We start from the raw sequence: 16,917 nt of genomic DNA on the forward strand, positions 1-16,917 counted from the left end.
TAATATTCTCTTTCGGCACACACTGTGAATTAAGCCTCAGTCTCTCTGTGTCTGTCTGTCCATCTGTCTGTCTCTCTCTCACATACATGTACAAAGGCAACTCCAAGTTCCTGTGAGCAACTGTACCAGGTGGTCCCTTGAAATCTCTATCATATACCACAGAATGAGATGGGATTGCATGATGTTGCAGAGGCTTGCCGCTAAATGCAAAATGTAGATTTACAAACCAGATCAATGGGTGATGGATCTGCAAGGAATGGGGCGAATGACTGGGTCCTGGGTAACGACAGGCGTTACCGTAGTTTTCCTCTAAAATGTCCTCGGAGCGCATGAAGTCTGATCCGCTTACACTGTGCTGGAGTTAAAGGAACACACCCATGCTTGTGCCGCGCTGTGCCCTGCCCCCAGGCCCCGCAGGGGCTCACTCACCAGCCGGCTGTGCTCAGACACGGAGATGCTGCTGGGGTGCACCTCGAGCCTCACGCACTGGCTGATGCTGGCGGCAAATCGGTTAGGCTCCCAGGCCCGCTGGCACCGGTCCCTGCGGGAACACCTGCCACAGACGCACAGGGGTGAGTGAGGGGGCTCTGCGGCTCTGCGGCCCGTGTCTGCCTTCTCAGGACGAGCGTCACTTCTCCCAGAGGGCTCGGTGACTCCCAGGTGGTCTCTACTGCGGTCAAAGACAGACTAAGGGAGGGGCTTCCCTGGTGGCTCAGTGGGAAAGAATCTGCTGGGGAAGCACACTGACTGAAACCGCCCACCCTGGCCTGCACAGTCACCACTGGCGTGAGTTGTTTTATGATAGGAGGTTCTGGTGAGGAACACGGAACTGAGAAGTCACCCCCCACCGGAAGAGTTCCGGAAAGGTCAAAAGGAGACACCACATGTCTGACCTCCTCCCAGAATCCTCCTTGCTGGCATCCATCTTGGCTGAACAAGGCGTGCACCACCAGGAAGCACTCTGAGTCAGAATGATGGGCTAAAGACAACCCGGAAGCTAATCCCATCACGTAAAACCCGAGACTCCGAGCCACGTGGCGGAGCAGTTCTCCTGGGTTCCCTCACCCTCCTGCTCTCTGCCCAGCGGCCTTTCCAATAAAGTGTCTTGCTTTGTCAACATGTGTATCCCCTTGGACAATTCATTTCTAAGTGTTAGACAAAAGCCCAGTTTCGGGCCCTGGAAGGGGTCCCTCTTCCTGCAACAAATCTGCTTGCCAATACAGGAGACACAGGTTCAACCCCTGATTCGGGAAGATCCCTCATGCTGTGGAGCAACTAAGCCCGGGCACCACAACTCCCGAGCCTGTGTTCTAGAGCCCCGGAGCTGCAGCTACTGAAGCCCACGCACCCCAGAGCCCGTGCTCTGCAGCGAGAGAAAAGCCCGTTCAGCAACGGAGACCTGGGACAGCCAAAAATAATAAAAAAACAATTTAGAAGATTATTTAAAAAGAGGACAGACTAAAAGAAGTGGGATCAACGCCCCGCCCCCCACCTCCACCCTGGCTCCCAAATGACAGCTGCAGTTCGGACATAAAGAATAGCTCGTATAGACAGCATCTTTATGGGAAGCTCTGTGAGTGAGGGCGGGAAGGTTGGGGAACAGAAGTATCAGGCAAAAGGCACAGAAGGTGAACTCTGGAGCCAGGCTGCTTGGGTTCTAACCCAGATCTCCAGCCTGCTAGCTGTGGCCCCATTGGGCAAGTTCCTGGAAGTCCCAGTGTCAGCTCCCCTAACTGTAAAATGCTGGACCCAATGATAATACTGTATCTCAGAGGCCTGGTGTAAGTATTAAAAGAATTAGTGTTTAGAAAATGGCCTGTTCTTGGCCCTACTAAGAAAAATATTAATGATGATGGCTATGGATATTATTATTATTCCCCCCCAGGGACATGTAAAATCCTGGACAGGGTCTCAGCTGTGTGGGATAGCGTGCGTGTGACCTTGTGGCTGGATTCCCGGCTCTTTGAAGGCAGGGACCATGTTTTATTCATTGAGATATTCCACCTGCCACATGGCTTATTTTCAATAAATGTTTGTGAAACACAGAGACAGACGGGGATGCGCGGGCAGGGTTGCCTCTGTCAGGAAGCGTGCGTGGTGGCTTCGTCCCCCACCTTCATCTCTGGTCCTTGGTGCTGTGGGCCACAGCAGCAGGTGGGCACTGTGACCCCTGCATGCAGGGAACCCTGGGAACACGCTCCAGGGCTGGCGCTTCTCTGACCAAAGCGCCCCCTCCGGGGATGCGACAAGAGTCCACGACCCAGCAGAGATTCCCACCGAACTCCCCACAAAGTCCCTCCCCCCGACCCTTCCTTGCCACGCACATAATGGATCTAAATATGAATGCTGTCAAAGGAAAGAATTATGGAGGTTTAAGTGAATCCTTAAGATAGCTCTAAAGTGAGCTCTTGACTGGAGCCTTTATCTCATTGACTCACTGAAATGGCTCTTTTTTATCATACTATTTATGGCAACAGCCCCAACAGAGATAAATAGCCTCTGAGACAATAACACACTCACAAGAGCAAGGCCTACAGAAGAGACAGGAGGGTTTCAGATCCACTCCGCTCCCCACCCCTGGACCCAGTGGCTCTTGAGCTACCGCCCTCAGCCCTCTGCCTCTGCTCAAATCCAGCGCGTGGTCCGGGCTGCTGGAGGTGGTCCCTCCGCTCGGCCCCGTCACCCAGGCAAGGGGACAGAGGGTGGGTGGGCAGTGCCCGAGGGGCCGAAGATGAGACGGGCCAGGAGAAGGGAAAAATCCAGGTGAAACGGGAAAGGCTTGATCCCCACGTGGTGCAAGAGGCAAGCTGAGCTGTTGGAAGGAGCAGTGCATCCCTGGGCCTTGATGACAGGGGAGGGGCTCAGAGCGCAGAGGAAACCTGAGACCATTTCTGGGGTCATTCTAAGTCAGCCCCCCTGCTGATCTGGCCCAGGAGGAGGATAGGTGGTCTGGGGCCCCTGGCAGACTGGGACATCGTGGCCAGATTGGCAGGGAAGAGCAGGGAGCAGGTGGTATGGCTGGGCCTGCCCACCGCCCAGTGAGGGGGCCGGGTGACCCAGGCCACTGCGAGGAGCTGGGGGTGGCTGTCGGGTTCCATGGAGGGAGAAACCCTTGTGAGGAAAGACAGCCTGCTGGTTGTAGGGCCAGCCTCACTGACGGGAACCCCAATTGTAGCCACCTCTCAATGCTGGAGACCCAGGTTCAATTCCTGGGTTGGGAAGATCCCCTGGAGAAGGAAATGGCAAGCCACTCCAGTACTCTTGCCTGGAAAATCCCATGGACTGAGGAGCCTGGTGGGCTATGGTCCATGGGGTCACAAAGAGTCGGACACGACTGCATGACTTCACTTTTTCCTTTCCAGCATTCCTGGGGCCCAGTGGGCGTGCCATCAGTATCTCTACCATTTGTCTGACCCACATGGTACCACTCTGTCTGGGTTCTAGTGAGGGCATTTCTGGCAAAAACTTTTCTGAGGAGCCCCTTACCTCCGAATCTAAGCAGGGAACCCAGGATGTGTGGGTGCCAGTCCAGTCCGGATTTTGCATCTGTGAGGCGCCTGCTTCGCTCCCTCCCTGCATAGCCCTTCCAACACCTGCTGCGGAGGCTGGAAGCCAAGAGCGATTGTGCAGGACCCTGAACTCTGGCCCTCCGCCTCCGCCCCCACCCTAAACCGGCACTTCTCGTGGGGGTGCTCTGCTGGCTGGCAAGGAGCCCTGGAGTTTCCTAGGCCGCTGGGGAGCAGAATTCCTAGCCAGCCGCCTCCCCCTCTGCCTTTGGAGTTTCTTCCCTCTGCTCTCCCTCTGGGGCTCTTGGAGTTAGGAAGTTTAAGTGCAATTTTGCATTTCTATTGGGCTGGTATTCAGTGGCAGGGGGTGTATCTGAATAGGGATGCGAGGCCAGTTAGAGTAAGATGTAGGCTTCTTGGAACCAGGGACTGACTGAGGAGGCCAGAAGGGTCCTCCCAAGGGTTCCGAGTCCATGATCATCATTTTGACTTGTGTAGCTTATCCTGAGCTTCCTTACTGCCAAAGCATTTATTTAGCATTTAATCCTCACGCTTCACCTGTGAGGTAGGCATTATCCCTTTCCGGTGATGGGGAAAAGGAGGCCCAGGGTTGTCAGTGGACCATGCCGGGTCACACGGCCTCTCACTGGGGTCCAAACTCCAGGAATGAGGTGCCTTGTTCAGGCTACAATCTAGAGACACTTCAAATTCCCTTGCAAGTTCTTCCAACGCCACTAGCCTTCCCTGTAGCAAAGGTGCAGACTTCAGAGCAGCTGGCCAGAGATGGAGGGAGTAGGGGTCGGGTTTTGGAGGTGAGACCACAGAGGCACTGCCCTTGGAAAGAAGGCACTCACAGCCTCTCTTCTTTGCTTTCAGCACTCTGACTGCGATTAGAATTACTGCTCAGCAGAGGGAAATTCCTCTCTCCCTGCAAACTGAGGTCACATCCCTCATCAACACTCCCAGGAAAGTACCTGGTCTTCTGCATTCCAGGTTTTTTTTTTCCAGACTGTGCCAAACTTACATGTTGTGCAGGGCACACCAGCCACAGTGAGGGTCCCCCGAGCTCAGGCACTCCCCGCAGGTTGTATACTGCTCACAGGATTCCACGGGGACCCTGGTGATCTGGCCGAGAGGGAAAAGACAGCAGGTTAGATCAGGGAGTGATGCCTCCGGACGCTGTGTGCAGACTCAGTTACACCTAACCACTGTAGCTCAAATGGGAAAGAATCTGCCTGCGATGCAGGAGACCAGAGTTCCATCCCTGGGTCGGGAAGATCCTTTGGAGCAGGGATAGGCTGCCCACTCCAGTATTCTTGCCTGGAGACTTCCATGGACAGAGGAGCTTGGTGGGCTACAGTTCATGGGGTCTCAAAGAGTCGGACATGATTGAGCGATAACACACACACGCGCGTGTGCACACTTGCACTGCCACCACCCCTAGAGAGGAGACAACAGGCCTGAATCGGTCCTTCGGCGTTCTCATCTGTTTCCCCTGCATGAGGCAGGCACAGCTAACGGCTCCCAGGCTTCTTGCCTTCCCCAGGGGTGGAAGCAAGCCCTCCAGCCTCTCTCTGCCTGCACTAAAGTCCTCGGGAGGGCTGGGCCTGCTCTGGGAAGACACTGGAAATGGTTAAGTCTGCTGAAAGGCTATTGAGTGCCACCAACTAGCCTCTGAAGAGCTTTCAGCTGGGCTCAGGCTGAGACATCCTGCCTGAAAAGAAAACACTGATAAATAAAAAGAGAGAGAAGGAGAAACTTTCCCTATCAAATAGTATTCACTGAGTGGCACCGTCTTTTTACCGCCAACCAGACGCACCACCTGGATCCAATTATCCCATTCTCTGATGTCTGTATTCACTTTTCTGTAGTAAATCTCCCGTCCTTTGAAAAGTCTGGCTAAATGTGAACAGAGATGAGCTGCCTGTCTGATGCCGTCTTGCTAGGGAAACGGGGAGTGTGTAGCTCAAGCCTGTGACCTCCCCCCAAGAGCAGACAGCCTTCCCTTCCTGGCTTCCAGGTGAGGCCATGCTGGGACAGAAACCAGGCCTGTGTGCTCATTACTCACCCTTACCTGCCCAGCGGGTGTTAACATTAAGGCCAGGCAGAGGGTCAGAAGATTGAAGTCTTGCATTCGGTATGTCCTAGGTATCTGTTGATGGCTGAGCCTGCAGGCAGCTGGGCTGCAAAAACATTTGCTAGGCTGGGAATGGGATCTCATGTGTCAGGGCAGAGAGGTTCCCCACCTACTGGACGTGTGAGGTCAAGCGGAAACACAACCTGTGGTCCAGCAGCCTAGTGTTCCGCCTCTGGCGGAGAGATGAAGGGTCTGATGGAGACGCCTTCACAGCATCCTCCAGAGAGGCTCGGGATGGAGTCTAACAAGGCTCACCCAGCAACCATTTATCAGATGTCACTGCGTCAAGGCTCCAGTGCTGTGTGCTAGAGAAACTGCAGTGAATCGGACACAGATCTGTCCCCCTGCAGAGCACGCAGCCCGCGGGACTCGGTAATTACAAACTGGGACCCACTCTACATTGTGGTGAACATCCATCGCAGGTGATGGGTATATGCCCTGGGGGCCTTGGTAGATTAAAGGAGGGGCCACCCAGCACAATCTGTCTGGAAAACGGACCAGCAGCCGAGTGTGGGAGAGTCAGGGTAAGAGTGGGCCTGCTGCAGATGCCTGGAAGGGCCTTCCTAGCTGAGAGATTACCACGAGCAAAAGTAATCATGGCTGTTGGTGCATGCGAACTCAGTCCTGTCCGACTCTTTCGCGACCCTGTGGACTGTAGCCCATCAGGCTCCGCTGTCCATGGAATTTTCCAGGCCAGAATACTGGAGTGGGTTGCCATTTCTTTCCTCACGGGATCTTCCGACCCAGGGATCAAACCCGCATCTCTTGTGTCTCCTGCATTGGCAGGCGGATTCTTCAACACTGCATCTCCTGGGAATCATGGCTCAGTTCAGCTTAACTCAAGTGTGGCGTGCACACTGGATGCGACGAGCTGAGAGATGCGGCTGGCGTGTGTAACCAGGGGTCAGATCGTGAAAAGTTTTGGGTACCAACCCCAGAAACCTTCCTTCTATTGGGTTCCCCCACACCGATTCATTCTCCCCACATCTTAACATTCTGAATTACAAAGCTTTTCCCTCTGAGTGACATGATCAGCTTTAAGCATTCCTGAGTTGCCTTTAATAATAAAATAAATGAAATGCAGAAAGTGTAAGTGTAAAATCTGGAAATTCAGTTTAAAAAAGCAGATATTCTAAGTGGAGGTTGGAGACAGCTGGTTTGAAATAGCTCATGCACGACAGGTGTGCGGGTTTGAGCGGACTCTCAACTCGCAGGTCCAATCGGACCTGACAGGGTGATAGCACGGCTCTGGGGGCCAACTCGGTCACAGGCTGCATTAATGGACGTGGTGTCAGGACGGAGGTGCCCCACCCTGGGGAGTTCCCAGTTCAGGGCTGGGCAGCCTGCCCCTGGAGACGTGTAGCCCCACCAGACAGACTTCCCAGAAGGGTGGTCACGATGGGGCGGGACCCAGCAGTGGCATCTGAAGTACAGCTTGAGAGACCTGGATGTTTCTTTAGCTCAGAGAAGGTGAATCTCAAGGGGAATAGGGAAGTGGTTTGCCATGGTTTGAAGGGCAGCCCTGTGGCGGAGATGAGACCCAGGGGTGAAAAGATCCACAAAAGCTCGACAGAAGAACGTCAAGGCTGTCCAATAACGCAGCAGACCGGGGTTCCAGCAGGGACGCCCATCCGTGGGAGGTGTGAGCCGAGTCAAGGGGACGTGTGTCTGGGAGGCTTCGGAAGGTATACTTCTGACCCAGAGGAAGGCCGCTTGAGTCCTTCCAGCTCTGTCTTTCAGGATGCTCCTAACTCCTCCCTGAGACTGCTGAATGACGTGGACGGTTCAAAGGTAATCTCCAGCCATACCACCGGCCGCTGACAGCACCCTGCCTTAAGGAGCCCCCGCTGACCCCTGACTCGTGACCTGCGATCCCTGCCAGAAGCACCTTTCTGGCGTGTGCCTGCCGCATGCTCTCCCTGTGGGTCCTTCCCCACGCCCAGGGACCCTCAGCCCTTCAGGGCATCCGTGACCCCAGTCGCCCAGGGGGGCTTCCGCTAGTGCCCTCCCCCTCCCAACCCGCCCTCGGAGGCCTGAGAGCCGCGGTCCAGTGCCCGGCTCCCTTTCCTGGGTTTCGGGCTCCGTGTGAGTGATGTCTGCATCTGGCTGGAAATTAAAACAACTGTCTGCATTGCATTCGGCCCGTCTGTCAAAACACAGCCCTGCTCTCAGCAGCTGGGGAACAGGGCCCTGAATGGGAGCAGTGTCTCCAGCAACAAAGCCCACTTTCACGCCAAGTGCCGCGGAGATAGTGAGAAGCCTGTTCTTCTCCAAACACGAAACCAACTGCACAACTATTTTCCTGTTTCCTGGGCCCTCCTGGTGGGAATTTTTTTTTTTTTTTTTTTCTTAATACACAGAGTTGAAGAGCAAAGTAAAACAGGAAACTTTTATGGGAGTGGGGGTCCTAAAACTTGAATTTATTCTCTTCTCGGAGATCTGACAGCCACATACAAACCGGAGGAGAGAAACGTCACGGGGGACTGGAGGGAGGCACTCAGAGTCAGGTGTTTCCACGGGTGCTCTGTCTTCCCTATAAACATGTGCTTCCATATTCATTCATCAAGTCGAAGGCATTGATCACATTGTACAGAAAGGCCAGTGCAGGGCACTTTAGGGCAATAAAATCAACAGCAGCATTAAAACACAGCCTTCACCTTCAAGTTGCAAGCAGACTAGCAATAAAAACAAGAAAAGTGATGTGTGTTCTAAGAGAGGTATTGAAAGAGGGCTGAGGGAATTTGGAGCAAAGAAAAAACTACTTCTACATCTGTGCCATCCAACACATGGGCCCGTGTGGCTACCAGCACGTGGAAGGGGCTAGTTGGAATTGAGACACGTTCTAACGACAACTGGATGTAGATGACCGAGCATGAAAAACCAGGATGGAAAACAGCACATTAATAATTCTTATTGACAAGTGTTGAGAAAATTTAGGGTTAAATAAAAACCTAACTAATGATTTCAGCTGCCTCTTCTTACTCTTTAAAATATGGTTGTTAGAAAACTTAAAATGACACACGCCTCTAGGTTCCTGGAGTTTTGTTCTCGTGGGGGGAGCGTGGCTCTAGATGGGTGTCCCAAGGAGGCTTTGTGAGGGATGTGGCCTGGGTCTGGGTCTTCAAGGGTTAATAGTATTTACACAGATGAAGAGCGTCCCGGGTGGAAGGAACCACATGAGCAAACAGGAAAGCAGAGCTTGAGGGTAAAGAGTGATGAGTGTATAGAAATCTGGAGAACAGGTCTGGGTTGACTTGGGAAGGACAGAGAAGTCCACACAGCTGGAATACACAATGTAAGCTCTCCAGTCCATCACTTCTTGGCCAAAAGAGTGTCCTCCATGAAGAGGCATCCTGGATCCTCAAACCAACACCCTTGGCATGACCTGTGAGCTTCAGAGACATCAAAATCCAGAGTCCAACTGAGTCAGAAATTCTGGCATGAGGCAGGGCCTGAGAAATGGTTCCAACAAGCTCTCCAGCTAATTTTTTTTATGAGAACCACTGGTAAACGTGACCTCACATCCTGGGAAATCTTTTTAAATGTCAGGCTCTGCCCGGGGCCGTGAAGAAATAGAATCAAACTCTGCCTTGGGGCTGCAGAAGGAATCAGACTGCTTCTCAGGGAGGAGAGCTGGAGGCTGGTCTGGGGACTGCTCCACGGCCCAGGGAGTTACTGATTCCACTATCTCTGAGTCTGTGGTGGACCTGGGGTCAGGGGCCACTCAGCTGGCACCAGGCAGGCGACAGGTGGGCACTTGTGCCGGGGCCTGGGGGAGGATGGGCTGGGGATGCACTCTGTCTCGGGGAAGCTCTAGAAGGAAAGGCAGCTAGTCCTGGAGAGCGTCCACCGCGTCAGGCGGGGCTTTGTCAGGGCTGACTCAGAGTCTAATGGGACACTCGATGACACTTTAATTAGTGTGTGTTTATTATGATTGTGCTTTCATTATGCTGGAGGCCCCCGCGCCCCCCAGCCTGAGTGCGGGGATCCGGGTGGTTGGGAGGGCACACGGGTGTGGCAGTGAGGACAACCCTCCCCTGCCGCCTCCACCACCTTCTCCCCTGCACCCACCCACCGCTCACTCGGCATTCATCTCCACTTGATCTTAGGCCTCGTAATTACGCCTCTAATGAATGTAACTGCCCTATTAAGTCATTTACTTAAAAAACACTCTTCATTAAAGGTGACTCATCCTGTGTTCTTGGCTTCTCCAGCTCCGGGGCCCCAGTCTCCAGGGCCTCCCCCTTGGCCTGAGTCCCAGGGGCTAATGTAACGCGGGTGAGGCTCAGCAGGGCGCAGAGTTTGGAGTGGTCCCTGCTCCCCACCCGCCCCCCTGTTGGCCCATCGGGTGAGGGGTCTAGCTCAACAAGGGCTGTGACAGCAGATGATCATCGGCTTTGGGGACAAGCCACCAAGGGAAGGGCTAGAAGCCGCCTCCTTCCTGAAGGTCTCAAAGGACACGGCACACCTGCAGGGCTAGAACCATCCAGGAAGGCCCCGGAGACCTCTGTGACCCTGGTGGTTACCATCAGCCTGGAGACTTTCTCCGTCAGGTGCCAAGCCGTCCCTCTTCAGAGAAGAGCTCCCCAGTAGCAGAGTGAGGGACAGCAGGCCTCAGCAGGGAAGCCTGGGGAGAGAGAATCAAGCCCACATCTCTGCCACCCTGTGTGGACACCGAGAAGGAGCTACCGGGTTCTGAGAATCCAGGGGTGTCTACGGGAGAGACACCTGAGTTAGAAGGAGACCAATGTAGAGAATTCTGACCGTGGGCTGGGCCTGGGTCCCCCGTGACCCTTCAGTATTTACAGAGCATTTATACTGTGGGCTTCCTTGGTGGCTCGGAAGGTAAAGAATCTGCCTGCAATGTGGGAAACCCGAGTTTGATCCCTGGGTTGGGAAGATCCCCTGGAGAAGGTCATGGCAACCCACTCCAGTAACCTACCTGGAGAATCCCAAGGACAGGGGAGCCTGGTGGGTGGGGTCGTAAAGAGCTGGACACGACTAAGCAGCACACACACAAAGCCCTCCACTGGGCTTCCCAGGAGGCACTAGTGGCAAAGAGCCTGCCTGCCAAAGTAGGAGACATGAGAGACTGGGGCTCGAGCCCTGGGTGGGGAAGATCCCCCGGAGGAGGGCCTGGCAACCCACTCCAGTGTTCTTGCCTGGAGAATCCCCATGGACAGAGGAGACTCATGAGCTAGAGTCCACAGGACTGCAAAGAGTCGGACTCAACTTAGCATGCAAGCTCTCCATGAGGCATCAGGCCACATTCTCTGCTCTCTGGAGCCCATGGTTTGGTTGAGGACAAAACCAAGGAAACTGGATCATCTTAACATGGTAGAACACACGCACGACGGAGGGACATCAAGCAAGGGGCAGCTGTGGCTCAGAGGACAAAGTGCAGAGGCTGGCCTCGGGGGCCTTCCACGTGGGCAGTCTGCTCCAGAGGGGGCAGGAGCCCTTGGCAATCAGGTAAGAGAGAGACAGAGAGAGGGAGGAATAAGGGAAAGCCACTCCCCAGGCCGCAGGGGCCCTGAGGACTGAGCGTTTCACCCCCTGCTTCCCTGGAACCTGCGCCCCCGCCCCCGCCAGATGTCCCCACCTGTTCCCACACATGTCCCCTGCCTCCTGACTCAAGGAGAGAAACAGCGGCCTTCTCGGTGGCTGAGAGCCAGGTGGTGGGGCTGGGAGGGCACACACACAGCCTGCATGGAAGCATGCAGTTGGCCTGAGCCACAGCCTCAGGGTCCCCGGGGCCCCAGGGCCAAGCGCACAGCAGCTGAGGCACAGCTGGCTCCCGGAGCCGCCCTCCTGTCTTTTGTCCCTTCTCTTGATGGGCCTTCCCACCAGCCCACCCTCTCTTCCCTTGGAGCCTCTAGGGTCTCAGACCTCCTTTCTGCTCTTTTTCCCAAACCAGATACGTTTTTTCAAGAAGCAACCTGATGCTCATCTGTGGTCACAGGCCGAGGGCAGGCTGAAGGGAGGCCCTGCCAGGGCTGGTATGCAGGCTGGGCTCCGTGGCGCCATCACAGCCAGGCCGGGAGAGGGTGTGAGCATGCTCTGCGCGCTTATCTCATTCGCTGTGCTCAGCTCCTGCAGGCAGAGAGGCTGTGGATTGTTATGTAGTGGGAGATCCATTTGCTTCACCAGGAAATAGAGGCACCCAAGGTGGCTCAGATGGTGAAGAATCTGCCTTCACCGTGGTGGGAGACCCAGGTTTGTTCCCTGGATTGGGAGGATCCCCTGGAGAAGGAAATGGCAACCCACTCCAGTATGCTTCCCTGGAGAATTCCATGGACAGAGCCTGGCAGGTTACAGTCCACGGGGTTGCAAAGAATTGGATATGACTGAGTGATAGTACACACAAAGGGTTGGCTGAAACCCTGGGGCCTGTCTCAGGGAGTGGAGAAGGTCAGCTGGAGGGGAGGGGGTCCTCCGTGGCCGTAGTGGTGACATGCCATAAGGGATCTTTTGGAGAAAAAGAGGGACAGGAGGTGCAGGGGTCAGTCCGGAGGCTGAGGTCAGAGGGGGATTCAAGAGGTGGGAAGCAACCAGAGGGCAGGCTGGGCTTTCATCTTTTTGACTCCACTGATCTTAGGACTGGCCGGCACCTGGCAGTTGTTACCGGCTGGCAGGGATGGGCGGGAGGAGTCTCTCTTCACAGGCTTAGCCAAATCTTGTCAGCCCCATGGGGAACAGGTACAGCCGGCCTGACAGCTTAGGGCTCTGCCTTCCCTGTATGCCCGTTGGGGCCAGAGTTCAGCATTCTCACAGGAAGAGAAACACGGGCAGACGGTTAGGGAGGCCTCGTCCAGCCCCCAGCCCTCAGGCATCCAAGCCAAAGCTGACCCTCCAGGGACAGGCCAGCCTCCCCAGGCTCCAAACACACCTCGTATAATAAATAGCCCTTTGGCTCAGCAAGACTTCATGGAATAATACCCTTGTTCGCTCTCCCGTGCTTTACAGGCAAAGAGCTGATTGTCGACCAGATGTCTGAAGCGGCATTTTAACCTTGTTCTCCTCTGCTAGGTGTGGCTGGGGGCAGCCGTGAGACCCCCTCTTTGGATCTGAGGGGGACTGAGGCCTCCGCTGAGGGCGCCCCAGGCCCATGCCACCTTCCTCTGAGCGGGCAGTTGGCTGAGCTTTGTCCAAGGAAGGGGATGAGGCGGCCGTTCATCTGCGCCTGCTGCACTCCATCCTCTGTCCCCTCGCCTGATCCTCACACCAGCCTCACAGGTGAGGGAAGAGACCCACCTTGCTCGTTAGGAAACTGCTGCTGCTGCTAAGTCGCGTCAGTCGTGCGACCCGTGGACGGCAGCCCACCAGGCTCCCCCGTCCCTGGGATTCTCCAGGCAAGAACACTGGAGTGGGTTTGCCTGAGTCTTGGGTTCAATCACCTGCCCTAGTTGTCGCCTGTAGGTGGCGGAAATGGAACTGGAGCCTGGGTGTGCCCGACTGCCAGGATGGGGTTGTGAGGGGGGCGCGGCGGCAGCAGGCAGGGAAGGCCCCTCGCCTGGGGCTGCCCCGAGGGCTGGCCGTCAGGATCAGCTTTCTTCCTTCTGGACACGGGGGCCGGCCCCTGTACTGACGCTTCCCCTCCGACCACTGCTGGCTGACGGGGAGTCAGCTGGTGGATCTGGAGCCAGACGATACAAGGGCTGATGTGAGAGGGTGAGGCGGGGGGAAGGCTGATGGGGCTGAGGATGCCCTGCGGGATGTCTTAAAAGCCTGCCAGGACCAGAGCAGTGGAAACCACTCTGAATGGGTCCCACACCCTCTACCCTGAGCCACAAGCCCTCAGCCAGCCCCGCCTGGAGGCCGAGGTGGCAGGGGCTTCCTGTCCTGGCCTTGCTAGTCATTTGCAGTGAGACCTCGGCAAAGCGGCTTAACCTCTTTAAGCCTCCCTCATTTTTAAAACGGAGCCCACCATACCCATCTCACTTCATCCTGCCTGCTCATCAGGGAGCAGAGCCCTTCTGAGCTCCTATTTTCAGCTCCGGCCTTTCCAACAAATCAACTTCCCAGTAATTAATGTGAAGAAGTCATTATTGTTTGTTCCCAGGGTTAGGTCCAGTTCTTTAAAAACCAATAGTGATGTGTGAGAGCCCTTTAAATCCTCATAAAGTAAACGCCAATCCAGCCCCCTGCCCATCCTCTGAGCTGCGAAAGTCACGTGACCAATAGCATCAAGAAGGAGGCGTGAACCTCCCAGGAAGCCAGCTGGAGTTCCTGGACCCTGTGATCGCCACCAAAGCAACATGCAACCTTCTGACCAGAAGCTGACCCTGGGGCTGTCTCCCAAGAACTCCTGACTATCTGGACACCCGAGGGCGGAGTGAAGCTCAAAGAGAAAAATCTATTTTTAATGACTTGGGGGAGAAGAGTGGAGTGGCTGAGTAGTTCGGAGTAATTAAAGCTATCTATCATTCTGAGAATGGGAGCCAAAGTTCGTCAAACTTTTCAATGATATATTTTTTTTTCCCCTTCTCATTCATAAAACCCAGCAGAGGGTCATGTGGGAGTCAAAGGGGAAAGGATGATGGGGAAAGCAATTTCTGGCCCCAAACAGTGGAATTCATGCTATCGATGAACACTTGGGTAATGATGGCCCCTCTTGAATCCTTTTGGTAGAGGCCCTATTTACTTTGTCCTGGTTAAGAAGTGGGGCTTTGAAGGAGACAGTCCTCAGTTTCAAATCCAGCTGCTATGGTGATCAATGAATAAAGGGTCCTCATTGACCTCCTCGTGCCTCAGTTTCTTCCTCTGTAACATGCTGACAATAATGATATTAACTTCACAAGGTTGTTCGGAGGTTTGAGTGACATTTGTACACAGAGATCCTTGCACACAGTTGGTGCTTAATAGCGGTAGTTACTGTGCTGTCTCTCGGTGCAGACCCACTGAAGGTGGCAGGGTTTGCAAGGGAAGCTGCAGGCTCTGCACTGCGTGTGGGGTGATCTAGAGCGACCACCTCGCCTCTCTGCGCTGGGACTGCTGATCCATCATCTGGGGAGAATTACATCTGTACAGTCCCTCAAACTCTTCTCCTTATTCGTGACACAGTCCCTGCTGGAGGCTGAAGAACACAGGACCCTGACCTCGGCTGAAAAAAGTCAAACAGGGCTTAGTCTCCTAAGAAGGTGGAACTTGGGCGAAGGAAGGACAGAGGGAGGAAAGTGAGTGGGCGAAGCAGAAACATCCAACACCACACCACACTTTGTCAGACAGGACTCCTGTGCCAGACACACTAAGAAGGTACAAGGAGGGCCCTTTCTCGTTCTGTTTTCCGGAAGGATCTACAAAGCAGCAGAGATGCTGATACTATGTTGTCTCCATGACAACCGTGGATTTATTCAGTGAGGGAAAGCAGGTGGGGTAGGAAATAGGGGATGAGAGGATTTGGGAAATAGGGCCTAAGAAATAGCTAAAACAGATCTCTCACCTGGAAACCAGATGGCTGGGATTAGAGAGGGCCCACAAACCTCCCCACAAGGCCAACATCAACTCGTCATCAACCCCAGAGGGGAAAGTGATGATGGCAGGGGATGGAGTGATGAAGCAAGGATGCCCTTCACCAGCCCATTCCCATTCATTCATTCACACTCCTGTGGGTCCAGGCTTTTCCACAGGCCCCTGGATGCAGAGGGCCCAGGGGCAGCCTTGCCACATGGAGCCTGATTCATCCGAGAGTGGGACATCTGCCCAACGCAACCTGGTTTCTGGGCCGCACCCCTTCAACTTCTGGCTCTCCCACCTTCCCATAACCTGGAGAGCAAGACAGGAGGGCGTGGCCCTCCTGTTAATCCTGAGTTCTCTTTGAAGGGTCTGCCGCCCATAAGCTCTAAAAGGTGAGGTTTGGGAAACACATGTACACCCATGGCTGATTCATGACAATGTATGCCAAAACCCACTACAGTATTGTAAAGTAATTAGCCTCCAATTACAATAAATAAATTAAAAAAAAATAAAAGGTGAGGTTTGGGGAGGGAATCATCAGGGCGGTGAAGAGGCTGCTCAGACACCTGGGGTAAGAACACCTTTGCTGTTGCCTGGGTAGGAGGTGGGGCTCCTTCAGTGTTGTCTGAGAAGGGGACTCAGGGACTCCTCTAAGACGGCAAGTGGGCCTTCAGGACACCCCTACTCCCCAAGGGGTTCACACCAAGCCCCGTTTAGCAGAGTTGCTGGCACTGCCTCCCGACCAAGCTCCAGTTTCTGCTTCCTGGTGCCCAACGGCACTTCTGCCTCGGGTGCCGGCACGAAGGGTTACTGAGACAAGCTGGTGGGGTCTCGGGACCTCAATACCTTCCCTGGAATACACTTCCTGGATAGTGAAGGGCCCCCGTGTTCAAGTTCCCAGGTCATCCTGATATAGGGAACGCAGTCCTCCCAGACAGTAGAAGCTGGACTCAGCTCTGGGTAAGCCAAACCTAGGCCCCTTGTCAGCCCACCCCCAGCAGCAGCTGTGCACACAAGAAAGGAACAGAGCTGTCTCAGCTCTGCCCACAGGTGTTGGGTCGGAGACGGCCCCCCTCGCTGCCTGAGCTGCCACACAACTCTGAGCAGACTGGAAGCCACTGCGAAACAGAACTCTGATCTGCAGCAGACCCAGGGAGTGGTCTTTCCCGTCATCTCTCAACGCAGCTTTCTAACTATCTGACACGACGACATCTTGTCCTCCCTGACACATTTGATGTGAAAACACTGATTTTTCTTCGAATGCTGAGTGACTAGCTCCCCTAGAAAGGACACAGAAGTTTCTTGTGATTCACAGCTTTCTAGGACAAGTTAGTAGGTAGTGGATAAGTGTGCAAGCATACGTGTGCACATGTGTGTAAGAGACAGAAGTGCAGGATACAACTGTATGTTACAAAAGTCTCCTCACTTATATTAAGATTTTTAATGTGCTTGATTTTAACGTGCATACTGAAGTGTGCCTGTGTGCGTGCTAAGTCGCTTCAGTCATTCCCGACTCTCTGAACCCCATGGACTGTAGCCCGCCAGGCTCCTTTGTCCACAGGACTCTCCAGGCAAGAAACAGATCAGATCAGATCAGATCTGTCGCTCAGTCGTGTCCAACTCTTTGCGACCCCATGAATCGCAGCCCTCCCTAAGGGGATCTTCTCGACCCAGGGATCAAACCGGCATCTCTTATGTCTCCTGCATTGGCAAGTGAGTTCTTTACTACTGAGCCGCCTGGGAAGCCCTGCTTTCAGTATGCTGCTGCTGCTACGTCACTTCAGTCATGTCCGACTCTGTGTGACCCCATAGACGGCA

The 16,917-nt window shown here is 54.4% G+C and overlaps 1 protein-coding gene across 4 annotated transcripts in view; it reads right to left on the minus strand.

Annotated features, from left to right (window-relative positions):
* The window catches only part of PLXNA2 (plexin A2), a 238,425-nt gene that overhangs the window by 87,030 nt on the left and 134,478 nt on the right, over window positions 1-16,917 (minus strand). For all 4 annotated transcript variants that reach the window (XM_070384706.1, XM_070384704.1, XM_070384705.1 and 1 more), the window contains 2 exons: window positions 4,531-4,631; window positions 430-553 (listed from right to left, as the gene is read on the minus strand). In XM_070384706.1, coding sequence (XP_070240807.1) covers window positions 430-553; window positions 4,531-4,631 — 225 coding nt within the window. The remainder of the gene's footprint in view (window positions 1-429; window positions 554-4,530; window positions 4,632-16,917) is intronic.

Source organism: Bos mutus, chromosome 16 (genome assembly GCF_027580195.1).
Source record: "Bos mutus isolate GX-2022 chromosome 16, NWIPB_WYAK_1.1, whole genome shotgun sequence".
Classification (NCBI taxonomy): Eukaryota; Metazoa; Chordata; class Mammalia; order Artiodactyla; family Bovidae; genus Bos; species Bos mutus.